Raw genomic sequence first — 18,282 nt, forward strand, 5'->3', positions numbered from 1 at the left:
ACTGGCAAAAAGTTGAAAAAGTAACTGGTTACAAAACAGGTAGGAACACGGGAAACAGAATTCAAAATATCAGGTTCACTTACTCAGTAGCGTAAGTATTCTTGTGTTCCAAAGATGTAGAAGAACCGTTTCACTAGCTGAGATGTTTCTTCTGCAAACTTGGCGAGGGCAGAGTTCCTTTTATGTCAGTCAGTTTAAACCAATGCAATCGGTTACATCTGATGCCACTTAAGCGAAATGACATTTAAAAGCACTTCACTGAACACAAGAAAGCAATAATTAAACCACACACGATTATTTGGGGCCACTGTACGTATCAAAAATAGAAACCTTTTACATAAATCAGTTTTAGTTAAGACTACTTGACTGTGTTAACTTGAAACGCCCTCTATCAGCTTCTGTCACACACATTGATTGATAAGGGACATATCGTCTAACCTTTCTGTAGCAAATGTTTTCACAGAAAAGTTATACATAAACATTTTTCATATATGCATTTTTTTCGTTGAGCCGTCTCCTTCCTCTTTTTTGTCTCAGTGAATTGTAGCACCATTACTTTAATAATTTCGCTCGATTCCAATCTGCTGTTTACCTTCGTAGTTTGTCTTGCTTCGTTCAATAAAATCTGTTATATTGCCTGCTAAAAAGCAGAAATTTTTCATTTGTTAATCAAAAAGATAAGATATGGTGTCCTTATTGCAGTTTATAACTGTTACGTTACCTAAAACGTGAGTGCACGTTAAAAACATTAAAATATTGATTGGTATATTTCACAGCAGAGATAAAGGTGAGATAACTCCCACCTGAACACGGAAGACGTCAATAAAGAAACAAGAAAGAAAGAACAAACAAAAAAGAATCTCAAGACCAGTTGACTGTTGAGTAGTTCTTTGGCCCTTTTACAATTATAAAAACAATGTTTATTCTACTAGAAACGTGGCGGCAATTTAAATGCTTAAAGGGTCGGGCAATTTACTGGGTATCTTGAGATGTTAGATATTGTGTTCTCACTTGCGTTTAGTTCTAGAACTAATTTTTTCAGTGCTATCAGTGAAATCGAGGTGTAACGTGCCACCTCGCACACAAAAGAGACACGTTCCCTCCTCAGTTGCTAAATTAAACTTAAAACATTTTTTAAAGCAAACCATCATTACTAAAGAAATTCTTTTCTTTCTATTTACACCACCCTGCAAAGAATGCTTCCCTATCTTCAAATACTGATTATGGACTTGGTTTAGTCATTGTCCGTCATTAAAATTGTTAAGTTCAAATATTTCTGTTTAGCCCATACGCCGCTTATAGGGTGTGTTCAATCATGGCAGAAATCACTGGCTTGTGGTAATGTTAAGTTCTAAAGTAAAGCCTAAACGAAGTAATTTAAGTTTTTCCGAAAAAAGCGAAAACGTTTCGCCTGGAGACAGCGGTAGAAAAACGAGTTAGAAAAAAACTAATGTCCTAAACACAAATGAACGCCCCAACTGCGTTTATTCATCTATTTCTGCTGTCTGTGGACGGGGGCAGTGGCCTGTGTGCAACTCACTTGGTGAGAGAGCATTTTCACGTGCTGCTTCAAAGCTCTGGAGTGCTCTTCCTCAAGATCTGCACAGCTCAAGCTCTGATGACATTTTAAAATCGAAACTAAAACTTTTCTATATTGAGATTAGTTCTTTTAAGTGACATTCAAGCAGTTCTCTAATTTTAATCATCTTTTAATACTTTCTTTTATTCAACCAATCAATTATTTATCTCATTAAGTATTTTTTATACTTTTTACTAAGTTTGGTTTCAATCATGTAAAACGCATTCGAATTTATAAAGAGAATGTACTCAACAAATACATTATCGTTATTATTAACAAACTGTCTCCTTCACATTGAGCGAAACCCACTGAATTCCTGGTACTGTTTTGCTTTGCAATCCATTTGGAAACAAGGCGATGGTTTGGTAACCAAATGCTTGATTCACGGCCTTAGAGTTTATTATATCTGAGCAAAATTATTGGCTTGAAAATACTTAAATCAAAGTGTTGAGCACGACCTTAAATTACTTCCCAATACAATTTTTTTTTTCGCGCCAGGGTGTAAAATAACATGTTTACTTCTCTTTTAAATTACTTTTACGTGTGCTAGGTTTAAGGGCCATTATTAAATTCTCAGACTCAGATATTGCATTTCTAGCGTTCTGATTGGTTCACTAAATCCTGGTTATCAGCTCATATACCGTAGTTTGACCTTATATGGAAAACGATTGCCCGAGGTGTCGCTAAGCTAAAGACTTTTTCGGCGGGAAGCGAAAGTTTCTTCGGAAAAATGGAGAAAAAGAAAAGAAAAGAAAAGAAATACCGGACAATGACAACAATAAAAGCCACAAAGTTCGGCATGACACTATTTAATGGTACGTATCTCCGAAGTTTCCTTTAAAATCTTCAAAATTGTACGATTTTACGATTACATAACAACAACAACAATAACAACCGGTTACCTCCAAAAATTTCAGGATGGCTTGCAAATCCTGGCGGTAATGGGTTAAAACCGATCGAAGAAATTTCTCAAGAAGAGTTTAATGCCTGCCTTTCTGTTTCTACGCATTTACGAGGACTCCAGTTACAAAAGTTCATCCATGAAATCCGTACGAGCGGCGGCCATAATATTCGTTTACGTCACTCGGCACCACTCAGCAAAACATTTGCTCAAATGTGCTTAGTTCTCAGTTACGCTTCTCGATAAGCTTGAAGTTTAAAACTTGTACTGGATGCTTGCCTCAGTGAGGTTGTACCTCGTACACTTGGACTCGGCTTGCCTTAAGTGTTTTAAAACGTCTGCGAGGAATTCAGTTCAGCATAAAAAAAGCCGTCCTTGATCCCTTCCTTCGCTCGGCACCACACAGCAAAACATTTGCTCGAATGTGCTCAACTATTACGCTTCTCGATTAGCTGGAACTTCAAAGGCACTTAAATACTTGTCTCAGATAGGTTTTTACTTGTACACTTGAACGTATCTTGAATTTGAGATGTCCGGCTTTGTCCAATCTACTTCGCTTTCGATTTTTAATTCAACTTCGTTCGCAATGAGCTGCGCGTGTCATGTGATCATTAAGTTTCGTGCGCTTTCGTCGGAAGTTGTCTCAACGTCCGGTCGTTTAATTTAAAAGAAATTTTTACTTAAAATAAAATTCTTAAAAGTTCAACATCAATATCCAACCGGGGAGAATTTAATAAAACAATTATTCCATTCGCGCTTGTTGGATATGAGATTGGTTATAGCCAACTCGGCGCTTCGCGCCTCGTTGGCTATTTTCCATCTCATATCCAACGTGCGCTCATGGAATAATTGTTATATATTCGGCATACAAATAAATCAGGTCTTTTATGGAAGAAAAGTGTAACAAAATGCCCTTAATACATCGTTAGTTTAATTTTAGTTTCCCTTGACAATGGCGCCAAGATGTCGCCGAAACGTATTTCTTTCGTTAGTTTTTGCCTGTAAGTGTTTATCTAAATCATTGTTGATTAAATTCAATAATGTTAACGTTTCTTAAATTTAAGGTGGCTCTTAATCCCTTCCTATATTTTTTAACACTTTGCAAAAAGTAGTAATTGAACATGCCAATCATAGGTCTATAATAACAAATTTGTTTCACAATGCAAAGCTCGCTTTTTAGTTATATTCACTAAAAGCAAGCTAACATTAAAGGTGTTTTTAACAGGTTATACCGTGGCCAAGACTCCATAACTTGTTTTTCAATGATTAGGCATTTAAATTGTTTGATACAGTTATTAATGCATCAGCTGATAACGAGTAATATTACTGATCCGTCAAAGTATAAGTGCTGGAAAGTGCATGCTAGAAACCGATGTCGGCTACCTTACTATATTTTTAGGAGCCAACATGTGAAGGGCAAATATAACCATGGCAATGAAATGTGATAACGTTCTACATTTGCCGTTGTCTGCCAGGCGGCACGTTTCTCCTTCGAGAATCTCTGCACGTTCAACAACAAGTGCTTTTCTCACGTACATGAGCAAAAAAATAGAGGCCAATAAGAAATACTCTCAAGATTAACATTTTGATAAGAATGATCACGAACGCAGTTATCCAGTGGTCGCAGCCCTACAAGTGCATTGTTTTATCTTTTTTTCCATCGTCTTTGTTCTTGCCGTGATAAAATGCGTCGTCGAGTTGCTTTTCTGTGATATGGCAAACCCTTGCATGTTGGGTGAAATTATTCTTGCCATCAATATTTGTGTTCTAACGCAATATTTACTTGAAAAGTGTGCCAAGAAAAAAAATTAAGAATGCATTGACCTTACTTGTGCGTCTTGTGTTATCTTGTGGAAACTGTTTCTAGTTTCAGGTCAGTAAAATGAAATGACGACGTTACATGACGAAACGGCGCCATTTGGATCTGACATCTCGAATTGTCGATACCCAGTCCAAAAACCGTCCTCCAATTTGATTCAGAAGTGATCCTAATAAATCAAGCTAGAAAGGTTAAAATATATAAAACAGTAAAAGGTAATAAAAAACTTAATATTTGTTATAAAAAACAGCAACCACAAAACAAAACTCAAAATCTGGTAAAACAACATGTCTTTCAAAATAGGGCAGTAGCTAGCATAAGGCGACGTAAGACACTTTCCTCGTTTAAGTTTTAGCCGAAATTACAAGATAATACTGTTGTGTGAAACATAATCTTAAATAGAAATTGCGATTCGGCCTGGAAAGTTTAACCTTCATAAGGTGAGAAAATTTAGGGGAAAATTCAAATGATTCCAGAGGGCAATTTGTTGAAAATTTTAAAAAAACATGCGTCAAGGGAAATTCTTCAACTTCAGCTTGAATGCGGGAATTACTTAAACAAGCTCGAAATGGTGCATGAGCTCGGAGACATCTAAACCCGGTCCTGTCCCATTTTTGCCGTCACGCAAAGTAACAGCCATAAGTTCTTGTTAAAAAAGGTGAAAAATCTGCATGACTCCTACTCAATCGTGCCGCTTTTTCTCTCGCAAAAACAGTCAAAACAAAAGGTCCAATATTAAAAATAAAACGGATTATGCAAAAGCATTTGAGCTCATTTAGCTGAAACAAGGGACGATTTAACAGAGGGCTCTATTCAGTCAGTATCAAATTCTCCAATTCCAGCTTTAGCCTCAGTAAACCAGCTACTGATTAGTATCACACGGCTTATGAGTAAGTGTAAGTCATGTTGACTTGTAAGCAATAAAAAGGTTACCATTTATGCTTAAGTGAGACTGATTGTTTGAAGAAACATCCATGAAAAAGTGCAGAATATAGCAGAGATTTTAGAGCACCCTAGAGACTCGTGCCCCGGACGCTCACAACCATTGTCTCGCCTCGTCTCTTGAAAGTCTGGCTACGGTTCTGGTTGACATGGAAACATCAAGTCATGGAAACAGTGACGTGTTATTCCAGTGTTATACCATCCAAGTTGTGCCATTAAGTCAAGTAGGGAGTCTTATAAACTTTAATGATTTTTGCTTGATGTTTGAAGTCATTCGTGGGTGCTTTCTGCCTCCCCCATATGCATATGAGGTTGTGCTACGATACTTGAATGCAGGGGACCACATGACGCATAAATAAACTGTTCTGAATACATTCCGTTGCCGGATCTCTTGTAGTAGAAATGCACGTGCCAGACGTCACGTTACGTGTCAAACTGATTGCAGGGCTGACACTACGGCAAAAGGCAATTTATTTGGGCCAAAATATTTCAACTGGTATAACTAGTCTTCTTCAGGGCCAGAGTTACAATGAGTTACATAAACGGTAGACAGATCGGAAATGGTTAACGGTGAACTAACTAGTGTACATGGCATTAAAGCGTATGTAACGGTTCATAAGATACATGTGAAGAAGCATGTTCCAAAATACTAGAAAGGATTAATAACTATAGTTCATTTGGTTGGTTTTAAAAGGCCGTCTTGTGATAACGTTTTTTATCCCCTCTCGCTTTTCGCCGGGATCCGTTGTTGTTGGGCCGTTGAAATTCCAGAGGAATTAATTAACCTCATGTCTATAAAAATAACACAGTGACCCGGCAAGATGAAGTGTGTAGGAACTGCTACTGAGTGTGGAGTTGGAGTAAATGAGATTGTTAGTAGCTTGTCTGTGTTCTTTGAAGCGTTCGCGAATTACACATTTAGTTTCCCTTATGTACATGTATGTTTATGTTGTTCTTCCATTTGATTGCGTCTTTGCGTGCAATGGTTATTTCTCGGAGTGCAACAAATCGCTTTCATTGTTCAGAATGCTTACATTTTTTATGAACGATTGTCCAGGGTCCTTATTCGTGATCAAGCCAAGCAAGCAACGCTTAAAAAATTCTTTAGATCCCGAAATCAAATTTTGTTTTCCAATCTTCAATATGGCAGGATCAGGAAACAATTTATGTTCTCAATAATATTTCAGTAATCCTTCTGAAGTTTTCTTGTTTGGCTCTTCAGTTACAAAACATGTTTTGAGTGCACTAAGTGCATATTATGGCAAGACATGGGTAATCAGGCTTACATCGCATCTTCACGGGGATGATAAGTAATTACAATAATTTCCTGAAGTATAATTACCTGAAGCTATTTGTGTATTTCTTTAAACAATATCGTAGCTGAGACGTTGTTTAGCAATAGATGACGCACTGCACGCTTTTCAAAAGTGGCTTTTATATTAAGCCACCAATTTGCTAAAGTAATAAGTCCACATCTGGTTGGCGTGAATTTGATCACCGAAGTGACGCGTTTTATCACAAGCAAGTTTCAATTAAAACCTGAAGATGTGAACAGTGTGACGGTGTACGATGCAAACGGTAGCTATCGGTATGCTATCGGTCGACACGCCCAGCCACTGATTGGGCGAGGGAATAGAGCACTGGCTACTTTGATCTTGTGGGCTATTGTCTAAAGAAATGACTTGACATAAAATGACATTATATCCTCCTTAATAAATGATTAAAACAAAAACAAAAAAATCCTCCTTACAATGTCTGGTTCTAAAATGGCTTAGTGTTCTCTTTTTCCTCCTACTTGATTAATATTCGGAACATTAATCTTGTAAAGCATCTTCTCTAACATGTAATGACTCTATTTTAGTAATGTACTAATTGGGTTACTGTTGACTCTTTTGTGTTAACTGCAAAGAAAGTCCATTATATTTAATACTCATTAAATTCTCAATAGGTCATTTTCACGACGGCGTCATTGACACACATTGACACTCCAATCCTAGCAGTATATAGGATGTTTGTCCATGAACCTAGTCAATGGCCTTAGCTCCTACGAGTCTCATGTAGCTAAGTGGTAGAGCAACCGAACTAGTAATCGGAAGGTAGTTAGTTTCGACTCTTGATAGGAACACTCAGATTTCCTTTTTCCGAGTATGCCTGTGTCATTCACTGAACAATACATCATTCTCAAGAATCCTTCAGATTTTTGTTTTGTTTTGCAAATTAGGGATATTGTTATCTAAAGCTCACTGGGATTACAAAATTTATATAAGAAAGGAAAAACGAAGAGGATTCTGGTAGACGTAGTAAAATTACGTCATCGTTAAAATCACCTATTTTCTTTGTCACAGGAAGGGGCAATAATATTAAGTCTTGTGGTAAAGGTACGAAATTTCACGAACGTAGGTATAATAATTTAGCGTGGGAAACCGCAATAAAATCCATTTTAAAAGGGCCAGCTGATATGCCAAGTCTTTGATTTATTTGATATACCTGAAATAAACTTTAATAAAGTGGAATCAACCCAAGCCCGCTCGTGTTCCTTTTGCGAATTTGCTTGAATTAAAGAAACTGGATTAGAAATTGACACGCATTGGTCTGAGTTCTTTTGACGCAAATTCGAGTGTCTGTTTTGTCTTAACCAACACTGCTGTCTGCACGTCACTCACACATTAAAGACGAACCGTTCTTTGATACTCACCTGCGTCGTTTTACTCGAGCACTGCAACAGTACTGCAGCAAAGATAAAATAATGTTTGAATAAATACTAACTTACTGAATGCTTGTTATTGAATTAATCTATCTATTCCTGTTGTTTTTCGTGCAAAATAGCCCAATGTATTTTCTCTTAATGTTGATAAGGTTTCAACGTTTCAGACCTTTCAAAACTGAGATTAAAAATAGAATTTCTGGTAATGACGTATTTCAGTATGTAAACTGTTACAGCGCTTTGCCTTCATCACCTATCACAGTTTTGACAAACTTTAATCTACTAAATGTCGCCAATTTGGCGATAGGACTACCTTGCAAAATTCGTTCTCTTAAATTGCCAAGAACTATACTTCTTATAACACTGGGTGAAAATTGTTCATGCGAAAAACGTAAAGTAATCATACATCACGAATTTAAATTACCTGTAACAGGTTTAATTTCACGGTATCATTTATTGTCTATTCAAACCTTTTTCACACATCTAATATCAGCATTTAGATGTATTTTAGGGTAAAAAATGTGGCATCATCGTGAGACAATAAATTTACTCTGAAATTAAACGTCAATAATCATCGTAATCATTATTTCATAGACTTAATCGTGTGAATATTTTGCGGGTGATATTGGGTGATATTTTGTGTATAACTGCCCAACCACTTACTTTGTAACTCCCACTATCAAACAGTCGCGTTGGGGCAACATCTTCAGTAACAAGACTTCAAGTCAAATATCGTTTTTGAAGGTAAGTCTCGTGTTTTTCAGGTAATTTTTTTCTTAGGCTTAGAAACTCAAAATTGACATTGACTCAGAAAATACCCTCAGATTATACCAGCACTGAGACACATCACGAGTGTTCTAAAAGAGATTTTTATCTGATAAAACGTTTATAAGAACAGCATGCTCAACATACCCAATATTGGATGTAAATAAAACAACTAAGCTTTCTCTTTGTATAAACAACGTATACATGTATTCTTGGATGAAACTCAAAAACAGCAAAAATAGATATCGTAAATTAGTGCATGCTCAGAATAGAATACTTTTTTGTGCTATGGACGTTGTATTATCTGATATTTTGTATTACTGCAATTTCTAAAGATCTCTGTTATCCTGAGAATAAGCCCAACATCCAAGTTGTGTGTTTCATTGTGTCAGGTTTATCGCAGTCACGAAATGCCCCTTTTATACTTAACTTGTATATTTATAAACATGATCATGATTTTGTCATTTCAATTCTTCAATTTCACTTCTCTTTGATACCTCGAAGGTAAATTAGGGGTTTCAGATGGAAAGTTTTCATTTTGAATGGTTCACTCAAACTGCCCAGCTTTCCTAAGAACGCGGCCCTGGCAGCTAGCGCCAATATTAAGATCTATCATCCAAGTTGTGTGTTTCATTGTGTAACTGAGCTTTATTGCAGTCACAAAATACCCTTTTCATGAATGGTTCACTCAAACTGGCCAGCGTTTCCATGAACCCGGCCCTGGCGGCTAGCGCCAATATTAAGATCTTTCTTTTCATCCTTTCAATACTTGCCTATACTTCCTAGACGGATTAATGGTCGTCCATCCACTCCATCAAACTCTTCTAGAAATAGACCCTATTCAAAAATGGCTGACATTCTAATATCCTTTTGTCTGCATTCAAATTAGCCTCTCTAGCCTCGTTCACGGCGAAATATTCTCTTGATTTTTGAACCCAAGAACGAGGTTAGTGATGCTAGTTTGAATGCAAACAAAAGAATATTAAAATGTCAGCCATTTTTGCATAGGGCCTATAAGTTCCGGCATTACGTTGTAAAAGTGTCAAAAACAAAGACACTATGAGAAAATAAATTGTTCCTGTCATTTGAGATTGAAAAATAAAATTAGCTTTCAGGATCAAAAAATTTGAAGTGTTACAAGCTTTCGATTCCTTTGGGGCACATTTTTCAAGAAAGTGAAAAGTTAATTTATGTCACGTGACTTGAGGGGCGTGTAAGTTACGTTACTAAATTCCAAAACGACCGCTTGGTAGTTCGTAACCGCTGTCTAACTTCTCAGTTACTTGAAAGATATTTCCAACATAGAAACTTGTTTCAAATCGAGAGTGAAGTGATCTCAAATTAGGCAATCTAATACACCCGTGAAACTTTGTTAGTGTCATTTTCTGTGTCCTGAAAACTTGATAAAAGAAAATTTTAAGGATGATCTTTCCAACCTTGGCTGGAACTGACGAAGGGAAGGAGCGAAAGAAGCTTTACTTCCTGGCAGCAAGATAAATAGTTTGGATAGCTTTATCCATGTTTGTAACGCGTTTTTTTTATTGCCCCCCAGGTGCGTGATTATAAACGTGCTTCTGTTGCAGGAAAAAAGGACTGCGCAGAGACCCTTTTGTGAATCAAAAAAGACACAAATGAATCGAATACGACTTTCCTGACCGCATATATCTTTACAAAAGAATACCTGCGTCAAAACGTTATGGCATTTATCAGGGGCCGATATTAGGCCATTCCGACATCGCTCACTTATTTAAATAGACTTAAATTTTCTGCGCGACGTGCACAAATCCTATGCAATTCCAATCATCCATCATTTTTCATGGCTGTCATCCTTATAACATTTGTAAGGATGTTCCATGTCAAAAACTGGCCGTAAAGTGAGCGTTAAACATTTTATTTACCCGTCGGTTTAACTTCCGGATATTCCGTGCCTACATGCATGAAAGGATGACGACCGATTTAAATCATGTTAATCACAGAATGGAAACTTTATCCCTGGATATTCGATAGGTCACGTTTCCACGGAACTTGGCGTCTACATGCGGAATATTCATCACGCGAATTCGACAAAAAGAGAGTCAAAATTGATTTTTACTGGCTGCCTAAATTCCGGCCGACGCTGATTCGTTCGTAGCTGTTGTACAAGTGTAACGTGCGCAGTGAGTTCCACTTAAGTTTTGAACATTTTATGGTCTATATGAGTACTGAAAACTCCTTTGATATGATGATAAAGATAGCATTTAACAAAAGCAGTTTTCTATGGTCTGTACTGACAGGAAAATAGAGGCCCAAGTATAGACATTTTATGCTGTTTTGTACTGGATTTTTTGAGAAGTTTGAAGCAGATCACTATAGCAGTTTATGTTACATTTAGTTACACGTTCTGCCAATTAATGTTTTATAATAGCAGGAGTCCTAATGTTTTTCCTTTACTCATAGATGCATGCCCTTGTCAGCGTGGTATTCTTCTTCTTAGGAGTCATTCTTATCAATTCTGCGCCATTTGCGGAAATGAAACCTCGTTCACAAGAAATGCAAGAGTCTGAGGAGTCAGCGGTTCAACACAATAGTCCCAGGATTCCACTGTTGATCTCCCGCCATTTCATCAAAGCTCGTAATAATGGCTTCTGTTTCAGGCGTTTGTCGTTTTCACTCGGTTAGTAAATACTTTACCTAGAAAACTATAATAGCCCTCTTTAAAAACAATAAAATAATAAAAACTATCTTAACAGGGGGTGATGGTTTTTCCTCAGTGGTATAAACTGAGACACCAGATCGATTCATTTTCAAAATAAACTGGGCTAAAAGAAGCCTTCTATAATGATTTTTCAGCAGTTTTTTTTTTAACATTTTATTGAGTACTTCAGAACAGTACATTTCATTACTTATATTACCATATGACACTGCATTACAAAACAAAAAAAGAAACATACTTAACTATAGTTACCTACACAACAAACTAGCTACACAACTTACAATACAGGTACACCGGTACTAACAATTATACCGTTACTTACAATACGATAATAATTACTTACAATACTTACATACTTACAATACGGTACAAACGATGTTCACAATACTTATAATGATTTTTAAAACTACGTTCTTTGTATGCAGCCTTGGTATATGCTACTTTATGCATTTATGTATTTGTTTGTTTGTTTATTTGTTATTAGTTATTAGCTCGTTTTGCAGCTTTATTAATTCTTATTTTCTTTGCTTTAGCGCCAGGAACTACAAACGGCTTCAAGGGTTGGATAAAAAGGTACAGCTCAGGTTACATAGCATCAGACGAGAGGATGTATCTTTTCTTCAAATGTGGTGCAGGCAATCTTGTAAGGAAGCTAAAAACAGTCAGGAGAAAGCGCTCTCAAACCCCACCCCCACCTCGACCATGTGTGAATGACACATTGCTAGATATTTCCGAAAGCGGAGACTCAGAGGCCGAGGAAGGAACTCCTGCTGGTTTACTCTGTCCCACAGAAGCTGGAGAAGAATAAAGGAAAAGAAAAGGAGGAAAACTGGACAGTGGCGGAAACTAAACTACTTAACTTTTTTCCCCGTCTCGGTATAAAGTAAACTGTACCCCCAACGTCCTCAGCTTTGATTACTTTCACGACTTTGTTTTCTAAGTTAAAATTAAATTCTTATTGTTCCATAATAAAAGAAGTCTTATGACCGCACGGCCGAATGTACGTCTTCAAAAAGTGGCCAAACGTGACCCACTGTTCTAGGGTGGACGGGCCTAAGACGCAGTGTTATTAATTTTCAACTGTTTAGAAGTGATATGACAAAGTAAAAATACCAATAGCGCTTGTAAAGAGGCGCATTACCTGATTACATGTACTTTGACCCAATTTGAACACGATGACATTAAAAGTTCTAAAAACAATCGGGTCAAGGATTTTTATCGCCCTTCTGAAGCGAAAAAAGGTTCTTGTTTTGGTAGCAGTAATAGTTCTTGTTGAGACTATAAGAACAAAAATCTCTGTTATCATGATGGCGTGAAACACTATGGACCTGTTGAATTCTCAGGGACCCTTTTCACATGTTTGTATTTATTAAGCTGAGGAATATGGGCCCCCAAGCCTAATTCCACAAGGACGCACTTCAAACAGCTATATACCTGTTTGATAATTGATCAGAAAATTCATCACCAGGGCAGTCCAGGTGTTTTGTTGATAAGATCTGGGCCAAGTGTTTTATAAACACTTTTAACACTTAAATGTTCATGCATAAAGAGCAACCTTTAAAAACATTTGTCTCAAAATTTGAAGGTTTGAAGTTTTACGACCTGACAGTTCAAAATTTAGCAATATCATCAGTTTCCATTTATAGTTAATAACAAATATCCAGAATAACTGCGTGCGTGGGTCCCATTTATGATTTGGGGCAGGGCCAACCACAATATTCTTGACCATTATATATCGATAATCGGGGTAAAATTGCTGTAGGATGAGCCAATACAGCAGGCGACCAAACAGTAGTCAATATAATAAAAAAGGAAAGGAAACCGGATGGGACCACACCATGACAATGCAATTTGTTTTTTGTTGAAAAGGCAAAGCTGCATGAGACAAAGACGGCCGGAACGAAAAAATGAATGGTGGTGGTTTTCATGCAGTAGCCGCTTTTTTAAAGCTTCCGCAGGCTAATGAATGTCGGCTCACATGTCGATAAACCACAGCAGTTTGAAACAACAATACTTAGTCTATTCCGCGAGCTCACATTTGATCATGAAATTTACCAAACTTGGCTTGGCTCACCTCTACAGAAAAGAAATACACAGGCAAATGTGTATGGTATTTTCACCCAACCATCCTATGGTACTGACAACGTGAAATGACAGCCGAATTACCCATGCTGCCTTACGGTCTTGACGCGTCAGCTCGAGGCTTTGAAATCCGATAACGCTAATAATTTGAAATAGTTGAAAAATCAGTTGAAATAGCGTTTGTGAAGCTGGATTTTTTTCCCTTTTCTTAAAACTTTGCTTCGTAATAGATTTTGCATTATATTTCCGGATATGATTTATCGGGTAAGTTTCCAGAAGATGCAACAATGGCGTGAGCAAAGATATTCATAATAAAATGACGTATTTTGATACTGGTCGTGTGAATAAGTGTAGTTGATATTGGATGATATTTTTGGTATAACTGCTTCACCCCAAGTGGTACGTTATAACTCACACCATTCTTTAAATAACCTGTCCAAGCGAAGTTGACCTCACCTGGCGAAGTGGACCTCATTTGAGGAGTAACTTGATCAGATTTAAAGTAAGTTGGTCCTTATAATACTTTTGCCTTAGGCTGTCCAGTAAGTTGACGAAAACACGGCTTTTAGGCGGTTAATTTCTCCTTTTAAACAGAAATTACTTTGACGTTTAAGGCTGACTAGGGCCGTCTTCTTCATGAACTAAAACCAAGACCTTCTGGCGTTGCCACAAATAAGCCGTTTTGAACAATTCACAAAGCTCGACTTAAAGATCGCCGCTATCCATTGAGCTGACAAATCCTTCGTACTCATATCAAGCCTAGGCAGTTACTAGTCTCACTGTTCGAATATTCCATGCTTATTGCTCAACTCCTATTTATAATCGTCACAAATAGCATGGCCTAATCTTGTCCCATTAACCTGGCTCAAAGATACCTAGTGGGGTTGTTTTCGACTGGATATTGTGGAAAAAATTATGATACGCCGATCTGGCAATGTTTTTGTCGAGTAGTTAATTTGTTGATTAGAATACCTAAGGTTTCAAAAGGAGTTTGGTAACCAGCTTTTGTATGTCAAACCGTGGTTTAAATTATTTAATTTGATCAATCTTTACTGATTTCATCATCAGTGCTACTAGGAGAAATCAGAACAACGCGGGTAACTGGATAAAGCTTTAGACTTCCAATGATTCGCACAGTATGCTCCAGGTTCTAGAGTGCTCTCTCTTTGCCAAGGTTGGAAAACGGAAATTGCATTTTTTTGATACTTTGTTGACGATCTTGAAAATTGAAAGCGTTAATTAGAATACGCTCTTCAGAACATTTTTTAACATAAAATTTTATTCACTGCAACAGCAACATTTGCGGTTTCAGTTTGCGTGGAACTCAAACATTGAAAAACGAAAAGCAAAGTTGATTGCTAAGCTCAACCGTATCACTATTAAAATTGAGTTTCACTTAGGTCTTAAGTTTGCATTGTTTAAGTCAGTTTATATAATGGCCTTTTAATGTATTTCGTTATTTCGTGTTTGAAAATTACTTTAAGATTTGTGTTTAGTTGACAAAATATCACAGAGACAAAGCCGAGAGGAGTAAATTGAATTCAATGGCGATCAGTTAACTTCTGGTTAATTAGTGGTCTGTACTTAGTATGAACAATAGATTTGCGATACATGGCGCATTCGCAATCGAATATCGACATGCAGTGAATTCTAAAATAGAATTTTGTCGTCTTATATTGCAGTAAGCCCTTTTGCAAATTATGAGTGTATGCAAGACTCGGCACCGGCTTGCGTGATAACGTAGAATTTTCCTTATCTGTTTATTAAGCAATGTCATCTTTCATACACAGCAAACAACTTTTAAGACGATGTTAAACATAAATCAAAAGTGTGATGTAATTCAGAGTAATTTTATGGAGTACTTAACAATGCGAAAGTCACATATCAATAATGACCGCTTGAGCAAGGTTTGTGTTCGAGAATGAAAACACTAATTAGTGATAAAACAAAAAACGCAACACCAAAAATAGATCATGGAGAATGTTAAAAAAAATTTCATAGCCAAACACTCACAGTGATTGTCCATCTTTAGGACAGATTTGACGGCATAAATAATCGAATAATCTAAAGCCTCACTCACCTTATCATCATCGGGTTTTTTTTCATTTGAAACCTGAGAGGCAAAAACCATTGCAGTGAACCAATACAGTCGATAAGCTTACACTCTTCAGATCGTCATGAAATACAAACATAAAAAGGGATGAAACAAGCAATACATTATGAGTGCAGCTCAAGATACCTTAGTAGTTTCCGATAATTGTTTGACGAGCCAAAAGAGCCGCGAGGGAAGCTAGATAATTTGTTCCACGGTAAAAAAAAAAAAAAAGAATGATTAAAATTAAGCAAGATATATTCAGCACGCGTCGTTTAGGAGAGCTGTGCTTAGGAACAATATTGGATGTACGTAGTTTTTATGCAGTTTCCACCACTTTCCGTAATAACCATATATATCGTTGCGGCAACTATAATGGTCCGGGCACGATTACAAGAAAACAAAGAAAACTCCGTAAGTTAATTTTCTCGGAATCTCAGAATTACAAGTTTTAGTTCAAAATGCAAAATTGGCTCTGTTGCCTTGAAATTCAAAATAATTTAAACAGCTTTTATTTGATTGACGTTTACCAAAACGCAACTTTAGCCGACTCTTTTGAAGATGGAGGGTCACGTGTTATACGTAACTGCTGTAATAACATGATGGATCAACCACCACTGGCTTATTATGATATGTGCCGAAAGATTTCATTTTCTTCTTATTCTTCCCAACAGATGCACATCGTAGTTGTTAGCATGCTTGTCCTCGCATTTGGACTTATTGTCATCAATTCTTTGCCAATTGAGGAAAGTCACAGAATAAAGAGACAGATGCCCCCACCACCACCCCCACCCCCACCCCCTAGACCATGTATCAATGGCACTGCACCAGGAAGCGGGGAAGAAGAAGCCGAAAACGAAGAAGAAGATCCAGAGGCAGAGGAACGAACCAGAAGGGGACCGAAAAGAGGAAAAAAAGAACAACGTCAGTAGATTAATAGAAAAGGAAGAGGAAAGAAAACTGAGGGAGAAGAAGTACGGATAGGACAAAGATAGTACTTCACCATCAATTTTGTGCTAATAATTGTTAATGCGTATTATATGTAGTATCATTGGTTATTTGCCGATCTTTCATACTGGTTGTAAGGCGCTATGGGCTGAAGGTATCTCTTTGGAACAATGCAGTATTCCTTCAGGGATCAGATTGACGAAGACTTCCTAATTTACGATGTATCCTATGGACTGTTTCTTATCAATAGATTATTGTTGGCATAGCAATAGGCTATTGTCGACAAACAAAAGTTAGGATTCATCTTAGCTTTGTTAATCTTGGGCTAGATTCACGTCCTGTACTACTATGTTAAGATAGAGCGGTTTTCAATTGAGTGTCGAAATGAAATTTTGCGATTGCTTTGGTTTTGCATTACTACGCTCTGTGATTGATTAACAAAACTCGCGCCACTTCCTCAACCAATGGGAATCCAAACCAAAACCAATCGTGTTTTGGCCACACGAGCTTTCCCGCGCTTGACGCCGGCTACATGTATTTGCTTCGAATTCTGATTGGCTCGTTGTTGTTTACATTTGTTGCGATTGGCCAGAGTAATTACTTTGGTTCTGGTTTTGCGACACTCAATTGGAAATCGCTCTAAAAGTAAGCAATCAAAGTAAATAATTTTATTACTTAATTAAAATATATGTACACGAATTCAACTTAAATCTGACAGTCAAAAATTCAAAAATTCTCAAATTTTAAAATCCTGTGTGACGAATCCTTTTAAAAAATTCTCTTGTGCCAGCCATGGCTCCTGTTGCCTCTGTGCCCCTTAAATTATAATTAGTGATTTTTACATTGAATAAATTTCTTATTGTAGAAGATGCTTTATCTTGGAAACATTGATTGTAATTAGCATATCTTGGATGCACCGACCCTCTAACGTGCTGTGTAATCCAATTAAGGTGTCTGTACACAGTTTTCGCCGGTTTCAGTTAGTGACGCTATTCGCGCGCTAGGGTTGTGGTACGAAAATACGGCGGTCGATAAAGTGATCCCTCAATTTCACCTGAAATGGATAATAAATAAAGTTAAGTTTTGTTCTTAAATAACTAAGTTTCTCGTTTCTGAACTCTTTTTCTTTTCTTTCCGAGCAAAAAAGTCATTCACGAAGACCTTTTGCATGCTTTTCATCTTTGCCGTGAAACCCAATTAAAGTCATGCATGCGTATTTAACCAAAAATTTGTGACTGGTTGTTTTCGTGGAAATGAACTGTTTTCTAAGAAACCGCTCATTAGGATTTCGTGACATTTGGCATGAAAATAGTTCCCTAAAAGCGTAAATCATCTTGAAAGAGTACCTGGCCTCACCTGATTTACAATGTTGACATCTTTGCAACCCATTCCTGAGTTCATCCAGGTCTATTATTCTGGATCCATGTGGTATTAACTCCTCCTTTAGCTCTTTGGTCTAATGAGAATTCAGTTTTTATGATTAATGTTGTGGGAGCCTGTAAACACGACTTTAATCAGCTCTCTCCATTTGTGAGTAAGGTCAGTAAGGATTAGAAAAGTGTGCTAGTTTTCAACATAAGATTTGTTCAAAGGCAACAAATAATTTAAGTTACAAACAGAGCCTGAATCACCAAAACCAACGTTATATGATAAGAATTTGGCAAGAAAAAAAGCTAATTGTTTGGAAAAGTGACCGTGCAGAGAGAAAAGGAAAGGGTTTCTGTGTTTGCTAGTGCATGTTGATGGATAGCATCTGCG

The 18,282-nt window shown here is 37.1% G+C and overlaps 1 protein-coding gene and 1 long non-coding RNA gene across 2 annotated transcripts; both read left to right on the forward strand.

Annotated features, from left to right (window-relative positions):
- The first annotated feature begins 8,625 nt into the window (after positions 1-8,625).
- LOC146484028 (uncharacterized) lies at positions 8,626-12,602 on the forward strand. The gene is made up of 3 exons (XM_085105363.1): positions 8,626-8,689; positions 11,147-11,363; positions 11,936-12,602. Exons 2-3 carry the CDS (start codon positions 11,147-11,149, stop codon positions 12,208-12,210), a joined length of 492 nt encoding a protein of 163 aa, XP_084961489.1. The 5' UTR covers positions 8,626-8,689; the 3' UTR covers positions 12,211-12,602.
- A 1,309-nt stretch (positions 12,603-13,911) lies between these two features.
- On the forward strand, positions 13,912-17,594 carry LOC146484029 (uncharacterized). Its single transcript, XR_014863681.1, has 2 exons — positions 13,912-13,986; positions 16,251-17,594. It is a non-coding gene; the product is annotated as an uncharacterized LOC146484029 (long non-coding RNA).
- Positions 17,595-18,282: the final 688 nt, after the last annotated feature.

The sequence above is a fragment of the Pavona decussata genome, unplaced genomic scaffold, assembly GCF_977016875.1.
Source record: "Pavona decussata unplaced genomic scaffold, jaPavDecu1.1 SCAFFOLD_37, whole genome shotgun sequence".
Taxonomy (NCBI): Eukaryota; Metazoa; Cnidaria; class Anthozoa; order Scleractinia; family Agariciidae; genus Pavona; species Pavona decussata.

Bases quoted from the DNA above. Each gene is read 5' to 3' on its own strand.
- LOC146484028 (XM_085105363.1), top strand. From the start codon at position 11,147: ATGCATGCCCTTGTCAGCGTGGTATTCTTCTTCTTAGGAGTCATTCTT. The intron at 11,364-11,935 runs GTTAGTAAATAC...TCTTTGCTTTAG, and splicing joins GCGTTTGTCGTTTTCACTCG to CGCCAGGAACTACAAACGGC.